The following is an 18371-nucleotide window of genomic DNA, read 5'->3' as shown; positions in this document are numbered from 1 at the left end:
TCGAAGAATTCTCCCAAAAAGTGTTGCATAGTTACAAATAAGAAGATAAACAAAGATTCTGTTTATCATTTCTTTGCATGCACAGAATATCCTGAACTCAAATTATGTCGAATAAAAAACTACTAAACGTGTTTTCTACGTGTATTCCACTCTCATGTAATGGCTATTACTCATTCAAAAGATAAATTACGACGCTCGCCTTCAGCTCGTGTCGCAAACTTCAAAATCGAGAGTAATAGCCATCATTACATGCTCGTTGAATCATATACTAATATTGTTTCAAATAATTTTTTTTATTTATATACTTTTCTAGCTGATTAAAATATGCCTTCTTTCTTATCGATTAACATGAAGCAAATTATGTCCACGTACTTGGATCTGATGTTCGCAGTGAATGTTTATCATTTGTTAAATAATTATAAAAAAAATTGATGACTAGTATTATAAGTTTATACTGATAGGACCAACAAATAATTAACCTGACTCATCTTTGATTGAGTTAGTTAGGTTACAGTTGTAAATCCCTTGGGGTTTGAAGCTAATATAGAAATGATTTAAATTAGTGTGACTTTGTCCTACACAGTGTCAATTTATCAGTGTTTCTACCACCGACTTCTATTGGCATGTCTAGAAAAACGTAGATTATGCAGGTAGAAATCTAAGAAAAGTCATCTGACGTAGCACTGGCATACATATAATGATGACGATAATAAATAAAATTCACGATTGAAAGAATTGTGAATTTATCATTTGAGATATTCTTCCAGTATATTACAAATAGATACACTATTCCTATTTTTTGTACCTCTGGTGCTAAACTTCCGTAGTATTTGCATTTATTTATTCTAAACAAAAAGCGTGAGTACATCTTCTATATTAACATTTTATAGATTTACTAAATTGGCTTTTTTTAGGCCCACCCCCTCAACAACAAAAACTAACCACTAAACAAGACATGGACTCTTTCCCTGTCAAAATAGAACTGAGAGAAGACCAAAATGAATGTATGATGTCGCTGATGGCAGCGGACCTATGTACAGTAGAGAAACCCAAAAAGAAAACCAACCGAATACGCGGCAACTTTCGTTGTCCGCAGTGTAGTAGAACCTACATACGCAAGGATTCTTTACAAAGACATTTAACTTATGAGTGTGGCAAAGAACCCATGTTCCAGTGTCCTTTTTGCCCTCAAAAGTGCAAACGAAGAGGACATCAACTCAGGCATGTCCGACGACAACATAAAGATAAGATTGGGTTGATAGAAGAAAATAATCCAGATCTGTTCACAAAGAAAGAGGAAAATGTGGAGTATGTACTGAAATAGACAATCATTTGAGTTTTTGTTTATTTATGTTTGCTGCACTAATTTATTTTTATTTAGTATAAAATTTGCCGTTAGAATTATGTTTTCGTAAGGTTGGTTTTTATGTATTTTTTTAATGTGCGAATTTATTTTGCCTCTAGTGCTACGTCTTTGTATCATTAGAATTTTTGTTTTTTATACTTCTGCTTCCTTTGTCAATTGTTTATCCTTTATATTCAACCTTTGTTAAGAATATCAACTTATGATTTATATAGCCAAGCTGTTCGATTTTTTAAAGGCCAGTTTTTTAAATTTTACATCGTTCTATATCTTTTTATGATCTTCTAAGATTTTATTCGCTTTTAGTTTCCATACAACATATTTATGTTGTATATGTTTATGTCTATACAAATATATTACATATATTTTCATATTTATAGCTATAGTAAAGGGTGATTCATTTAGAGGTACTTTTTTTGGTGAGGATTTGTTGGGAGATCGTGCATGAATGGTATCACCTAAAGTTGGTTTCTTATTCAGTATTGTTTGACATTTCATCCTAGAAGGACTTAACTCGGCACAACGTCTAGAAAATATTTAGAGGCGTTCAATGAGGAAACTGTTTTGTGCGCTTAGAGCAAAAAATAGTATATTGTACAACAAGAGAGAAAAAGATATATTTCTCACGAGCGCAGAAGTTTGTTGGCACGAGCCGAGGTACGAGGCGAGTGCTGCAAATCAAGCGAGGGAGAAATATGTCGTTTTCTCACGTGTTGTACACTGTACTTTTTCTATGGATGCGTTTTTGTCAAGAGTTCAAACTTCAAAATTAAATAATTTAGGTGCTTTTATGTAGATTATATGCCAAAATTGAAATAAAATACATATTATGCACATATTATGTAGGTATTTAATATTCTTAATATTTATATACTTTTATTTATCTAAAATTATAGTTATCAGTTATATTTGAACAGTTTTAAAACGCAATTCCTTGTAAGTTTTGATTTGACACATTTTATTTGACAAACATATTTGTGTTTGTATTGTGCATGTTACCGTGTAAACCGCGATTCTACGTATGGAACCCGTGAGAAAAAATATTTCGGACTGCAATGGCCGACTTTTCTCACAGCCTGAGAAATTGTTCGTTTTGAATGTATGTAAGTAGTGAGAGAAGTTGCACATTGTATAGCATCCATAGAAAAAAATATTTTCCGATGAGGCCCGTTTTTGGCATGAGGACGTGAATAAACAAAATGCCCGTATTTGGGTCGATGAGCAACCCAAAGAGTTGCCAATACATTCAGAAAAAAACACTGTTTGGTGTGGTTTATGGGCTGGTGTCATCGTCGGTCCATGTTTTGGACCGGCCAGAATGTTAATGTGAATGGAGACCATTATCCCATGATAACGGACTATTTGGTACCAGAAATTGAAGTTCGTAGTTTAAGTGACATTTGGTTCCAAAAATATGGCCTCAACTGCCATATATCCCGTGAAAGAATGGCTTTACTGAGAAAACGGTTCGGTGAGCAATTTATTTCACGCTTCGGACAAGTGACTTGGCCGCCTATATCCTGTGACATCACACGTCTAGTCGTTTTCCTCTGGGGCTACCTCAAGTCCAAAGTCTACATGAATAAACCGGCTACGATTGAGGCATTGGAGGCCAGTATTACTCGAGCCACTGGTCAAATACCAATCGAAAAGCTCGAACGCGTCATCGGGAATTATACCTTCAGAATGGACCGTCTTAACCGCAGTCTTGGTCAACATTTGAAAGAAATTATCTTTAAGAAGTAATTGTAAGGAATGGTTCTTTTTTACGACAATGAAGATTTTCAAATAAAATTCATTTTTTTATTGTTTTTTCTTTTTTAAAAAAGTACCTCTAAATGAATCACCATTTATATATACCTGTACAGTATGCAGTCCAATTAGTACTTAAGGTCACAGCATATTATAATGCAGGTAGCGATTGCAGCACGTAGCGTTTAGTTTCCGAAAATATGATTAAATGGTTTTAAATATGAACAATTCACACTGTTTGGAACGTATCGTATAAGACACCTTTCAGTAAAATCAGGTTTTTCGGAGACTACGCTACGTGATGGGAATGCTACGTGCATGATAATATGCCGCGACCTTTAGCCTCATCGCCCGATAACACCACTGTCGCAAAAGAAATCTACTACTATCGTGTAACAAATACATTCTCGTAGACGACTAATGTTAAAATTTCAACGACATAGTACAGAAAAATGGAACAATTGACAGACCGCCGACTGAAGGTTTCGCGAGATAGCTGAGATAGTAGACATCTCAAAATGCCGCGCGGTTCATATCTTCTATGAAATTTTGACCATGAGAAAGTTGTCGGCGAGAGGGTGCCGAGTTTGCTCACTCTGGATAAAAGCGCAACAGTGAGACAACTTCGAAGCAATGTTTGACGCTGTTTAACTTTAATCAAACGGACATTGGTCTACTGGTACTCATCAGACACCAAGAAACAGTTGGAACCATGGACGTCACCCGGAAAACGTGTTCCTAAGAAGGCAAAAACTATTCTATCGACCGGAAAGATAATGGCCACTGTTTTCTGGAATTCACTAGGTGTGACTTACATCGACTACCTACCTAGAGAAGGGCAAAACGGCCACAGGGCTCTACTACGCCAATGTGTTGAGCCGATTGGACGTCGAATTGCAGAAAAAACGGCCTTATTTGGCGAAGAATAAAATACGCTTCCACCATGACAACTGGTAGTTGTCATGGTGGATAGAACTCTGTCTTACCGATACCACTGTCAAGATGTCAAGAAGAAAGTAAGTGCCAGAAATAATATCATCCGAAAGCTAACTAATACAAAATGGGGAGCTTAACCACACACTCTCCACACAGCCTTAGCATTATGTTTTTTGGCCGCGGAGTTTGGAGCACCAGTATGGGCAAACTCTGCTCACGCAAAGAACGTCGACGTGACTCTAAATGAAACGGTTCGTATAATAACGGGTTGCCTTAAACCGACACCTATCGAAGAGGTATACCCCATAGCTGGGATTGCTCCACCACCTATCAGGAGGAAGGTCACGTCAGAGGTAGAACGAAAAAAGCAGGAGACGGACCGAAGACACCCCTTATATGACCACCAAACTCAGCCAAGCAGACAAGATCTCGGAAAAGCTTCCTGAAAACATCAATATCCATCCTCGAAGCGCCAGAGACGCGCCGAATACACCTATGGCAAGCGTCATCTACCGCAACACATTTTCCTCCCTCAGAGGAAATGGCTGCTGGACACAATTTACCGTATCCGACTTGGAAAGCGCTAAACAGACTAAGAACCGGCGTTTCACGTTGTGCTAGTAACCTGAAAAAATGGGGATATCAGGAGGACGATACCTGCGACTGTGGCGCGGTTCAGACCAGCCGGCATCTACTATCATGCACAGAGATGAGAGAGACGGGCACAGAAGAAGACTTAATTATAGCAAATGACAGGGCCATCTATGTGGCCAACCATTGGAAACGCAGCATTTAAAGTTGTTGGTGTTCCGGACACGGAAAGTAAGTAAGTACTATGACAACGCACTGGCTCACACCTCCACTGGACTACGAAGTGCCCCATCCTCCTCATTCTCCAGATTTTTATTTTTGTTTACAAACTTGAAAAAGTCATCCGCCAGCCAGAAATTTTAGGTGAAATGAAAAGGTCATCGCTTCCTCGGAAGCCTACTTTGCAGACCTCGAGAAAACGTATTTTTCAGACGTTTAGTGTACGTTCATAACGGACACCAGAAAGAATTTGCAACATCGCTGGGTGAAGTGTATCAAGCCAAAAGGAGACTATGTTGAGAGAGATATTCGCCACTTTCCCAAAATTTTTGTTTTTCTTTTTTTAGGCTAAGTACTTATTGAACCGCTTTCGTAGGTATATATATTATAACTACACGTTTTAATAATGGTTTTCATCTAGAATGAAAATATCTTATGATATTCTACCGTCTTCTCTTAAGAGTTAATGATAACTGATTTTTCTGGAAAAGTGTCGAAATCCCAGTGTCTGCTCTTTCTTCACAACGTGTTTTTAAATTGAAGAGGATGTTGTTCGCAAAAGAAGTGAAAGTGCCAATAATTCTTTTCGCCGTATCGTCATCAAATTTCGTTTATTCTTCGAAATTAATTAATAGGTCAGTAAATGAAGGTGAAATACGGCGATACCGTATAATTTTCCGTGTCACGACCGAATTGCATGAAAATTTGGATTTGATCCAACTTCTCGCTGTATCTGGTCTGGTCCAGAAGCTTTGTTGCACTTCAGGGTTTTGTTAGCTGACTCCACTCCATCGTTGTGATGGTGGGTCCCTCTTTACCGGTCGCTGTGGTCACAGTACTGGTATTTTCGTCTCTAAATAGTTCTTCCATGTATTGTTTTTCATCGGTTTCTATATTGATGTTGTGGTCTATATCCAACATTGCTCCATATGGCTTCATCTTTTGTATGTGGTCTTTTCTTTTGGTATCTTCTGGAAGTTAAAGCTGTCATGTTTTCTATATCACCGAATTTTTTCTACAGTCGTCGCTCTTTAGTTTCCTTGATTGCTCTTAGAACTTTTCTATATAATTCCTTATGTTTCTGAAGTGTTTTTTTTTGTTTGTCCATAGGCTAATGATTCTCATAAAAGTCTTCAGTTATTTCCATACACCTACATGCGCAAATAAACAAATCTTTGCAAAAATTACCTTTAATCGTGTTGTTCTTTATGATTCGTTATGAAGTTACGCTATCCTGTATTATATACAGGGTGTCCCATGACTAATTGGACATGAGCTAATGGGTGATCGAAGACATCAAAATATTAAGATTTAACCAAAATCGCTTAAATAAAATATGGCTTCTTACTGAGTTACAGGGTGTTTTAGTTAAAAATTTAAAAACTATTTTTGCTCAGTATTTTAAAACTATTGACGTATCCTTTTCATACTTGATAGAAAATGTAGGTATTACACACCCTACTAAATTATGGTAAATAAACGTTGCTGGCTACTACCAGTGGCGTACGACAGGGGACAGCGAACGGTTGAACCTTCTCAAATTCTACGCCACTGGAGAAATTGCCATTTTACCGCAATTTTTCGATTCTACAATACTCTCTATGTAAATAACGTACTCTTCACTCGTAACGATAAAGTCATCAGTTTTCGAGATATTTGAAGTTAAACATGTAACGGCACAGTTATTTTAATTAATGTATTGTGCCGCTTAATTTTTAATTTCAAATATTTCGAAAACTAATTAATTTATCGTTAAGAATGAGTAATATACTCTTCAGTCTTAATGATAAAATCATTAGTTTTCGAGATATTTGAAGTTTAAAATTAAGCGGCACAATACATTAATCAAAATATCTGTGCCGTTACATGTTTAACTTCAAATATCTCGAAAACTAATGACTTTATCGTTACGAGTAAAGAGTACGTTATTTACATAAAGAGTATCGGAGAATCGAAAAATTGCGCTAACAGGGCAATTCCGCCAGTGGCGTAGAATTTGGGAAGGATCAACCATTCGCTGTCTCCCGACAGCGTTACAGAAACGTTTATTTATCATAATTGCATAGGATGTATAATACCTACACTTTCTGCCAAGTATGAAGAGGATACCTCAAATAGTTTTAAAAGACTGAGTAAAAATAGTTTGTAAATTTTTAAATAAAATACCCTGTAACTCAGTAAGGTGCCATATTTTATTTAAGCGATTTTGGTTAAATCTTGGCTAAATATTTTGATGTCTTCTGTCACCCATTAGCTAATGTCCAATTAATTATGGGACACCCTGTAGATTTATATAGGAGGTATCAGATTTACAATAACAATCTTACAAAAAGCATTCAGTTTCCGACAGTCTCGGTACTTCTTTACAGTATGCTTTCACAATACTCATTTTTTGTTTGTTCTACTCATTTATTATAGTTATTTTATTAAATGTATTTTAAAGATTATGTTTAAGAACATTGTAAATCACCATTTATGTTGTAGTACACGTATTTTTAAAAGTTTTTCTTTGATTTATCTTTTATTTTCGCATGCACTTCTCTTCTACCTATTCTGCACAATTCATTCTTTTTTCATTCCTGCTTTATTAAACCGAGCATCAATTTATTATTTCCTTAAACCGATCATCCAGTACCGTCTATATTATAGCATGTTATTTTTTAGCTGAAGATCTTCGAATAAAGAAAGAAAGAAATACCTGGGAAAATTGGCCTTCTCATTTTGTACTTCCAATGATGCTGATGCGCGAAAATATGAAGCAATCTATGCTGCAATCACTAAACAGAACTTCTTTAGATCTCTCGTTAAGTCCAAAACCAAGAATCAAAGCCCAAAGTCCAGAAACTCGAGAAGGTGGATTTGTCTGTGGAGATTGCGGAAGGACGTATAAGCTAAAAAGCTCCTTACGAAACCATCAAAAGTGGGAATGTGGTAAAGAGCCTCAATTCAAATGTCCTTTTTGCGTTTATAAAGCCAAGCAGAAGATGCATATGGCTAGACATATGGAAAGGATGCATCGTGAAATTGATTATTCGTCCGTTAAATCCGAAATGAAATCTGAAGAACCGGAAAGTAGTCAATCTATGGGAGAAAATAAAGAAATGGAGATAAATAGTGAAAGTAACAGTGTTAGTAACGCGTAATTACTATCTTCCTCAAAACAATTATTTCTGATTTATATTAAGAATTTACAACCAGTTTTAGTTGGTAGTATATAGTATATACTTAAGATAGTTTAAAAGTCTACCATTTGATATTGAATCCTTGGAATCTTATCCTAATAAAAAAAATTACAGAAGGACTACAAGTATAGTGTTAATTTAATTTTTAAACTAATGAGTTCACATTAGTAATTTACATTTTTATGTACTTGTTATACTTCTGTAAGTGATATCATGTATATAAATAATTTAATAATATGGTGGAATCTTAGTATTAGTCAGAAATAATCATTTTAGAATCACGGTAGATACTTGTAAAAATGTATCTAATGCCTGTTTGCACCAACAAATCTTAAGCTTGAGACGTACCTTAAGCTTTACGAAGCATACGCGTTGCACCATTGAGTCTTAGTAGTCCAGAGAAATAAGGTTTTTGTCGGGACACTTGAGCAGCCAGGTTGCAAATGGGTTTTTTGGGTACTATATACCTAATACATTATAAATACAAAAATGCCTGTCACAGTTTGGACGAGAAATTTAGTTATTAACAAATAAGGGTCAAAAATGAGAGTTTTTTCGTTTAAATCGCTACAGGTAAAAATAGGGGTATTAAATATCTTATTTAGAGTATTCATCTTTTAGTAGATGAGCAAAGGTGTAAAATGGCAGTTTTGAATTTTGGTCCGATCATTTGTTGCTTCGCTAATTGCAAGAAAAGACTAAAATTTTGAAAATGAAAAATTTGCTATAACTTTTGCGAAAATGAACTTAAGACTTTGATATTGCATGAAAAGTTGAGTCAACTAGTGTATATGTTACCGGCAATGTGTACAATTCAGGCATTGTATGGAATACCTAGGCATTGTATACATTGCCGAGTGAATCCAGGCAAAGTATGAAATAAACTCATTTCTTAACAATTGTACAAACTTTGCCTAGGCATTGTGTATAATGCCTAGGCATTATATAGAATGTCGAAAGTTTTGCAGGCAAAGTATAAAATGAACAACATTGTTAAAAATTGTTTATTGCAAATAACAAACATGAAATGTATTAAACATAGGATCTGAAAATCCTCATATTTTACTAGAGTAAAATTTAAAAGTGAAATATTAATTTAAGAAATTACTTGTTACAGCAGGAAAGAGAACTATGGCACTTCGAGTTGCATTTTCGACTGTTTTTAACACAAGCACATTGTTTGGTTTGACATTTAGATTTGCAAGTGCATCTCACAAATCCTTGGCCGCTTCCTGTTGACTGAGCTGTTGCAACGGTACGAAGTCCTGTTTCTTGATCAGGCACGTCTTCTACTCGAACTAGACTTTTTTTGCAAACTGTAAACTGTGACCTTGCGTACAGTTGTTTCAAAACTCCGTTGGCGGTCCCTAATTTGTAAAACCCATCTTCTGTCGTATCCATGACCACTGCCAGAATATTTCTCAAGTCACCTTTTCCTTTGTCAACGTCAGGAATTGGAACACGAACAGTGACTCCTTTGGTGACGGGGGGAAACTTTTTATCGGAATTAGCTTTCATTTTCTTAGCTTGTTTTTCAAGACAAGCTTTTGACCTCTTCCTCTCTTTATCAATATTTTCCGAATTAAAACAAGGGACACACAACAGGGTTTTTTAAGTATCATCACACCCCTGAATTGAATGGCCACATGAAATATGTATGTCCGCTAAACATTTTGTGCAGTTTTGTTTCTCATTAGTTTGCTGCAAACAAACGCTACACATTTGTAGAAGGCTAGAACTGACCGAGACATCAACGGTTGCCTCATTAACTTCTGAAGTGTTATGATCGGTTTGGAGTGGAGGTTCTAGACTTGACATTGTTTGTGTTTCTGTTGTGTGCATGTTATTAACCACTCTTTCCAAATCTTCTTCGCTGTTAATGGAAACCAAAATGTCTCGAGGCAGAGAAGATGTTGTAAGACCGACCTTTACTTTACAGCCGAAGAGAGCCTCATAGGGCGTTCTTTTGATTCCTGAATGTAAAGCTCTATTTTTCATAAGTTGCACAAATCTCAATCCCTCACTCCAACGGTCAGTTTTTTCATCTTGCATCCAAGTCGAAATCATGTTTTCAATATCTTGGTTTGCACGTTCTACACTACCCTGACTTTGAGAATGACGTGGTTTGCCATGAACGATTTTTAACGTAGGCCAATAATCTTTTAAATTGTAAACTATTTTGTTTGCAAACTCCCTTCCATTGTCTGACTGCAATATACTTGGTGCTCCAATGAGAGTAAAAATATCAACTAGGTGATATGCTACTTCCTCAGCGGTTTTAGTTTTGAGAGGCTTAAGAATCACAAATTTTGTCAAATGATCCTGATAGACCATTATGAACTTAAACTCCCTGTCGGGCTGTGACTGGAAATCAATCAAATCTACTTGACAACGAGAATTAAATTCTGATGAAATCAGGGGCTTTACTACCACTCCTCTTTTCGAACCCTTTTGTTTCTTCTGACATGGCTCACACAAACTAATATATAGCTCAACATCATGACGTGTAACATTTTTGTACTTAATATCTAGCTCTTTTAACATTCGATCTCTTCCACCATGACTCCATGACCAATAGCTACATGAGCTTCATGGAGAACAGTAAATAAATCTGAATCGTGGACATAAAATTTTACAACACTGTCTCCTTGTTTTAATGGGTGTATTAGTTTTTGCACATTTTCTACGATCATTACATCATACCTGTTGAGTAGCCAGTAGTGACGAGGTTCCTTTCTGGGCTTGGCCTTGGCATCTTCGACCTCCAACACCAGCTTCTTATAGTCGTCTTCAGTCAAAAAAAACACTATTTTTAGCACTTGCATTCCGAATTTTTACAAGTGTCGGCACTAAAACGAAGTTTCATTAGCGATAAACGATCACTAGAACTACTGATACTACTGTTCACTTGTGACATTTTCAAGCAACAATACAGTGGCACGACAGAACAGAACTGAAGCGTAGGCCTAGCACAATACTGTGGCGTGACGGAACAGAACTGAGAGCAGCGTTATAGCGGGGATGGGCGGGGGGAGTAGGTGAGGCAAGCACGTTGTAACTCGAAAACAATGGAACAGACAGATTTTTAACTCTGCCTGAACTCCAGCAGGCATTCTATAGAATGCCTAGGCAAAGTATGAAATGTTTAAAATTTCACACTTTGCCTGCTTACTTTTGGCAATGTATAGAATGCCTAGGTATTCTATACAATGCCTGATTTTACACTTTGCCGGTAACATATATAATGCCAAAAAAATTTCAAGATTATTCGTCGATTAGTTTAAATTTTATTTAATTTGTTTATACGCTGTGAGCTCGTACGTAGAGGGGATATTTACAAATTCGCGAGCGCCAGTAGTGGCAAGTCTGTAAACGATTACCGGAAATTTGACATAAATGTCAAAGTGATTAATTTAAAATTAAAATTAAAAACATTAATTATAAAAAATATTAGTTGGTCAAAGCTGTGGTATATATTTTTACGTTAAACATACTTACGTTTTAAATACTGAATTTAAGTTTTTCTAATGTTCTGTAATATGTAATTATAAATTAATATATTAATCTTACCGCCATCTACACGATAATTGTGAAGGTATCCGAAGTAAGAAATTCATATTTTATCAATAGAACGTCAAAATTATTAGCAAAATTTTTAAAAAATCGACTACAATTTATTTACTTTTCTGCGTTGTAAATATTAAGCGATAACAATTAAATAATAAATTTAAAAATTACCGGTGAAAGTTGAATTAGTAATCCGCTAGGAGCGCCACCAGCGAAGCTCGGAGCGTACACCAAAGAGTTTTTTTTTGCAATGTTATTGTACAGAAAATATTAATGATACAGCAATTCCGTGGAAACCACTTGAAAGAAGAATACCTATATTTTCAAAATGTTTATAAAAATCAATAAAAAGTCATTTTTATCATTCCGAAAACATTTTTACCAAAGTAGAATCATTTTTGGCTTCTAAACAATTTGAATAGCTTTGTTAATATTGACTGACTGTAGAGTAAATCTACTTTGGGATTTCAAAAGCTAGTATTTTTACACGAATTTTCAAAAAAAAAACTTTTTGTGTAGGTTAATTACAGTCAAAGTTAGCCATTTTTATTATTTAATCCACAGTTACTTCTGTGTAGGTACATAAAATTATCCTGTAACAGTGCTAGTTACCATACTCCTCCGAAACGGCTTGACCGATTTTTATGAAATTTTACACATATATCCTGTAGGACTAAGAATAGGTTTTAACCTATTTTTCATACCCATAAGTTGTAAGGGGGTTGCCCCCTGAGATTTTTTTTTATTTTTTGGGACAAAATTGTCTATCTTAATTTTTTATTATGTAGCATTAAAAAATACGTACAACCCTTAATTTTCACTCTTCTATCCCCAACCACTATTTTTTAATAGCCATCTATATATTTACATCTATAAAATTCTCCTGTCGCAGTGTTAGTTGCCATACTCCTCCGAGACTGCTTGACCGATTTTTATGAAATTATATATGTATATCCGGTAGGTCTTAGAATCGGTCGTAATCGATTTTTCATATTCCTGAGTGATAAGGGGGGTTCCCCCTAACATTTTGTAATGTTTGGTAAGGGTATGTATACATAAAGTTTTCTAAAGGACTAGGAGTTCATGCAAATTTAAAAAATTATGATCAAAATCCATCAACAACCTCCGGACCATAATCGCACCATATGTTTTAAGAATCATATTCATTTTTTGAGTGCACGGATTTTAATATTTCCCCTCCACCGACCACGAATTGATTTCGTTAGGACGTCATTTTTAAAGCTTTATTAACCACTCTGTTGAAGATCAAAGTTTACTTAAACTTGTACACATAAACTATATACCTTTAACTTCAAAATGGCGCTAGTTAGGTTGCTTAATTGTTATAAACAAAGTAGCTGTGAATTAAATAAAAAAAAGTGGATAACTTTGACCGTAATTAATCTAGGCAAAAAGTTTTTCTTAGAAAATTCGTGTAAAAATACCAGCTTTTCAAATCTCAAAGCAGTTTTAGTCTACAGTCAATATTAACAAAGTTATTCAAATTGTTTATAAGCCAAAAATGAGTCTTCTTTAGTAAAATGTTTTCGGTATGATTAAAATGACTTTTTAATGATTTCTTTTACATACGTTGAAAACATAACTATTTTTCTTTCATGTGGTTTCCACAGAATTGATATATCATTATAATTTTCTGAACAATGACATTGCAAAAAAAAGCTCTTTGGGATAAACAAATTGAATAAAATTTAAACTAACTGACGAATCGTCTTAAAATTTTTTGTGCATTATATGGACTGTTTTACTCAACTTTTCATGCAATTTGAAAGTCTTAAGGTCATTTTCGCAAAAGTTATAGTAAATTTTTTATTTTCGAAATTTTAGTTTTATTTTAACATTTCCGAAGCAACAGATGATCGGACCAAAATTCGAGAACTGCCAATTTAAACCTTTGCTTATCTACTAAAAGAGGCATACTATAAATAAGATATTTAATTAGCCTTTTTTTTACCTGTGGCGATTTAAATAAATAAACTGCCATTTTTGACACTTATTTGTTAATAAGTAAAATTCTCGTCCGAACTATGACGGGCATTTTATTTATAATGTATTAGGTGTATAGTACTTAAAAAACCCATTTGCAACCTGGCTGCTCAAGTGTCCCGAACATGGTATATTTTTGCCTTATTTCCCTGGTGTATAGATCAATTTTCAGCTTGCGACAAAGGATTGACACGTGGAATGCATAGATAAGAGTCGAAAATTTTAGTGCAACGTAAGTGACATTTAAAGAGGCCCTATCTATAAGCTGAGCTGGGCTCAGCTTATAGATAGGGCCTTAGTAGCTTAGTAGCTTATTAGCTTAAGATTTTTTGGTGCAACCAGGCATAAATTGTATATTTAAATATAGCAATTAGTGAATCTGGAAGATTGTTTGGTCTTAAATATTCGTAAAAAATTGTGATACAACTTCATTCCCTTCCAATTAACTTTCTACTTAACTGAACAATCTAACTAACTACATATCAAAGTGATTCAATAATTGCTATATTTTTATATACGTATATACAAACGATTCCTAGTAATATATAAACCATTCCTTTAACTTTTTTAGCAACTTTTTCCATTTATGTACTTTATTTAGACATTCCATTAGTTTACAATATATTATTGAATCTTTACTGCCATGAAGCAACTCGTTATAAACGTTTAGCTATTCTATTTAACTGGATGTCAACGTCAATCAATAGGATTTACTTAATAATGGTAAATTAGCCAATTAGCTATTATTGGTAAATTAAACTTTTTGTAGTAATTTTTGTAAATAGTTTAGATTCTAGATGGTTTGCAAGGAATAATGTGGCGCAAATCAGATATAAGTAGAGAACATGTAATGGACTTGATCTCAATACGATAAAAACAAAGTACTGGTAGTCAGTAAGCGCGAAATATTAAGTACATACACGGCTTTTGGTTAACCAACAACCAAGTGACAGGGTGGACAGCTACACATACCTTAGTACCAACATAAATAGCCAATGGGACCACTCTACTGAAATAAAGAAATAAAACAACGCATAGGAAAAGCAAGATCAGCGTTCGTAACGCTGAAGTCTCTTTTCAGAAGTCATGATTTACGTCTTGGTACCAAAATCTCTATCATCAGATGCTATGACTGTATTTTCTACCTATGGAGTAGATGCATGGGCACTTTCTGAAGCTTCTTTAAGAAAACTCAAAGCTTTCGAGATGTGGTGTTACAGACGCATTTTAAGAATTTCATGGATGGATCGTGTGACCAATATTGAGATCCTACGTAGAATAGGCAAGGAATGCAAGATTATTAACACACTCAAAGAGCGCAAATTAAAATTTGCTAAGAACATTTTGGCTTTTGAAACTAAGAACATTTTGGCTTCAAAAAAGTGGTTCATTATCTACAACCCGACTATTCCGAATAGCAGCAAGAAAAGTTAGGATAGCCATGCTGATCATAAACATCCGGAACGAATAGGTACCATAAGAAGAAAGAAGAAGAGGCTTTTTTATTTTAAAATAAAATTAAATCAGAAAATATATTACTACTTATGCACTGTGCTATTCACTTATAATTCTCATCGACTTTGCTACAGCCAATGGAACGAATGATAGTTGAAGACAACGTAACGCCAAAGATCAAGAGAAAGATCTCCCAACACGATGGTCGGACCAAATAGTCGAACCACAACAACACGCACAGGAGAGAGATAATTGGACACAAAATGGTTAAACAAATTAAATGACATTGCACATCCTCACGAATTAGAAAAAATAGAGGAGACAGCTTCGTATGATAGATAATTGCTATTATGTTATCGTTGGTGTATTGTCACGGTCCCAGGCCGGCCCTGTCAATTCCGGAAGCTTCTGGCGGCGAACTGTCTGAGGCCCTTTCCGTGGGCGAGAGAAACTTGTTTACAATCGGCATATCTAGAAGGACATCGATAAACCTTTTTTTTATCACTGAATTTATATCTTTTATTTTGCAAACTACGATATTTAATTTATTTATTACACAAAATCTAATAATTTATCTAATTACAAATTCAAAAATACCGCGCCCGTTACATATGAAAGTACACCGATGGTTTCAAATTCACCACTAAACTCTAATTCCAAAAATGTCTATTCATATAGTTATGTACAATTAGTCTACTGATTTCCAGAAACATCGAAAGGTAAATATTATTTACAGAGCAATAAAAAAAAGGTTTATCGATGTCCTTCTAGATACGCCGATTGTAAACAAGTTTCTCTCGCCCACAGAAAGGGTCTCTGACAGTTAGCCGCCAGAAGCTTCCGTATTGACAGGGCCGGCCTGGGACCGTGACAGTGTTTATATTACATACAGAATCATGCAGAACATATAAACGTATTTCAACTGACATTAGTAGGATGTGGAAGAGGCTGTTAGAAACATATCGACTATTAAAAAGGGCGGCAAAGAAGATTGAACTACGTACATACATAGAAATAAATACCTATACAAAAATAATAACGCATACAAGAGCAAAAATAACAATAAATAAATAATAAAATCAAATTAGAGTGGAGGAAGATGCCTGAGAAGTAAGAAGCCTCAAATATCTAGGACTCAAATTATACAGAGTGAACAGAAGTAGCATAATTAAAAAAAGGAATAATGAAGAAGAACAAGGCCTATTTCTCGCTGACTGACACATTCTGGTACAAAACCGTACATCAAACGAAAATTCAGCTCTTCAAACCCATCATTAGACCAATAATATGTTATGGATCTGAGACATCGGTGATGACAGAAATTGCAAAAAAATGTAAATTTTTGAAATAAGAATTGTAAGGATGATCTTCGGACCGATCACTGAATATTCTAAGACCCAGGCCCTTGGATACTGGAAGAAGAAAAAATCTGTTCGTTGATAATGACTAAAGTATTTGAGCTCCTAATGTTTTATGTTTTTTCTGCTTTCTAGGTATAGTTGCCAACAAATTATTGCAGAAACCTGAAAACCTTATACGTATGGTATTAAGCTTATTACAAAGTCATTTGTATTTGAGGGGTCCCGATAAGTTTCCGGCACAGGTAGAACGTAATAAATATTAATGTATTGTACGTTTAATTATTATACCTGCTATTCAGTATGTTTACCTCTCGAAACTTAACGACACCACAATACAAATGACCTTGTAATAATTAAGGTAAGGTTTTCTGCAATAATTTGTTTTTCACATTAGTGAAAAGTACAATAATTGAAAACATTTGTTAAACTTTGAAATACCAATTTAAATAAATCCTATTGGGGGCGGACATATCTTGTGCCAGCCATCTTCTTTTCGACTTTAAACTTTAATACTCATTTGTTATAGACATTGGGTCATTTTACCAGTGTGTGCACTTTAACATATTGTGATATTTTTTTCAAAACCGAAATACCTTATTTAGAAAAGACAACTTAGTATTATAATCACATACTTATCCAAGTGTTTAGCTTTTTGTGGAATGCCTTTTAAGTTTTTAACTAATACTGCCAGTGAAAAAATCTTAAAAACGGTATTAAGACTGTGTAGAGTCAACCAGTAGTTCATTTTTTTATTTTTTTGTAATAGAGTAACATTTTTTACTTAGATAAGTTTGCGTATTAGAAAACTGAACATATCTGATACTGAACATAACTGAAGTGAAACCAAAAGACTACCTAAATAAACTAAATAAATGCTTAACTTTTTTAATGTCAATATTGTTTTTATTTTTATGTTGAAATGCCAAGCTGTTTTTTTCTTCTACTAATATTTTATTTTTGCTATAATTTTTTACTCTACATTTTTGCAGAATCTGCATATTGCTTCTGTATCTGCACTTTGGTCCTTTTATAGAGATTTTATCTGAGTTAGTAGTGTCCAGGAGTAGGTATTTTCTCATGCTCTAATAGACCAAGGCGCATCTGTAAAAATATTAGTACATTTGGACGTTGAGAGGTGACTCAAATTTTTTTGCAGAAATTGCTTGAAAATACCTTAAATAATAATATTTGAGTTATCCTCCCACTCAAAAAGGTCCGGAACATTGTTTAAATAATCAAAATGTCAAAAAATGACGGAAAAATTCGATTTTTTTCTTAATTATTTGATTATAACTTTAAAAGTATTCATTTCCGAGAAAAGTTGTACTAACCTAAAAGTTGTGTAATTAAATTTCCTACAATATAGAATTGGTTAAAATTTTTAAAAATTTTCACCCTTGTTGCAAAATAGCAATAATTGCGAAGAAAATATAGAAAAACAAGTTTTTGAATTTTACGTTTTTCAGTCATTTATGCTACATTTAGGAACTTCATATTTTACCCAGAAAAACTTTATGATATAATAAAACAACACTGTGAATTTCATTAAGATCGGGTCAATAGATTTTGCAAAATAAATTTCGCAATCCAGCTTTCGCAAAAAAAATTCATTTTTTCAAAATATTACAGGATCGAAAAGAAAGCAAACAGCAAGTTGAATTTTTTACTACATATAGAACAATACTTAACCTTTCATCTGCAATTTGCAAAATTAAAATCGGTTAACTACCACGGCGTCAGGAATTTTTTTAAATAAACATTAATTTTTGGTGCTACGCGCAGGACAGCGGACGGTCTTCTCTGATTGGGCATTCCAATGACCTTTGATCATGATTGATACATTTTAATTTTTAGTAAATTTCGATATAAATAAATAAATTTGTTTATTGCAAAATAAAAACACATACTCTGTCCTTTGAAATAACACTTTTTTTAGCAATT

General features: G+C 34.4%; 1 protein-coding gene across 36 annotated transcripts in view; it reads left to right on the top strand.

The window, feature by feature from the left end:
• LOC114336038 (longitudinals lacking protein, isoforms H/M/V) overlaps positions 1-18371 on the top strand; it is a 630205-nt gene that overhangs the window by 295735 nt on the left and 316099 nt on the right. Inside the window, exon 5 of one of the 36 annotated variants that reach the window (XM_050646568.1) lies at positions 915-7365. The exons of the other annotated variants lie outside the window; for them this stretch is intronic. Within the exon in view, the coding sequence (XP_050502525.1) occupies positions 915-1324 (410 nt within the window). The 3' untranslated portion in view covers positions 1325-7365. Of the gene's footprint in view, positions 1-914; positions 7366-18371 lie in introns of those variants that run through there. 36 annotated transcript variants of the gene reach the window in all.

Source organism: Diabrotica virgifera, chromosome 3 (genome assembly GCF_917563875.1).
Source record: "Diabrotica virgifera virgifera chromosome 3, PGI_DIABVI_V3a".
Taxonomy (NCBI): Eukaryota; Metazoa; Arthropoda; class Insecta; order Coleoptera; family Chrysomelidae; genus Diabrotica; species Diabrotica virgifera.
Note: the sequence above shows the minus strand (reverse complement) of the source record. Positions and strands in the feature narration are given on the sequence as shown.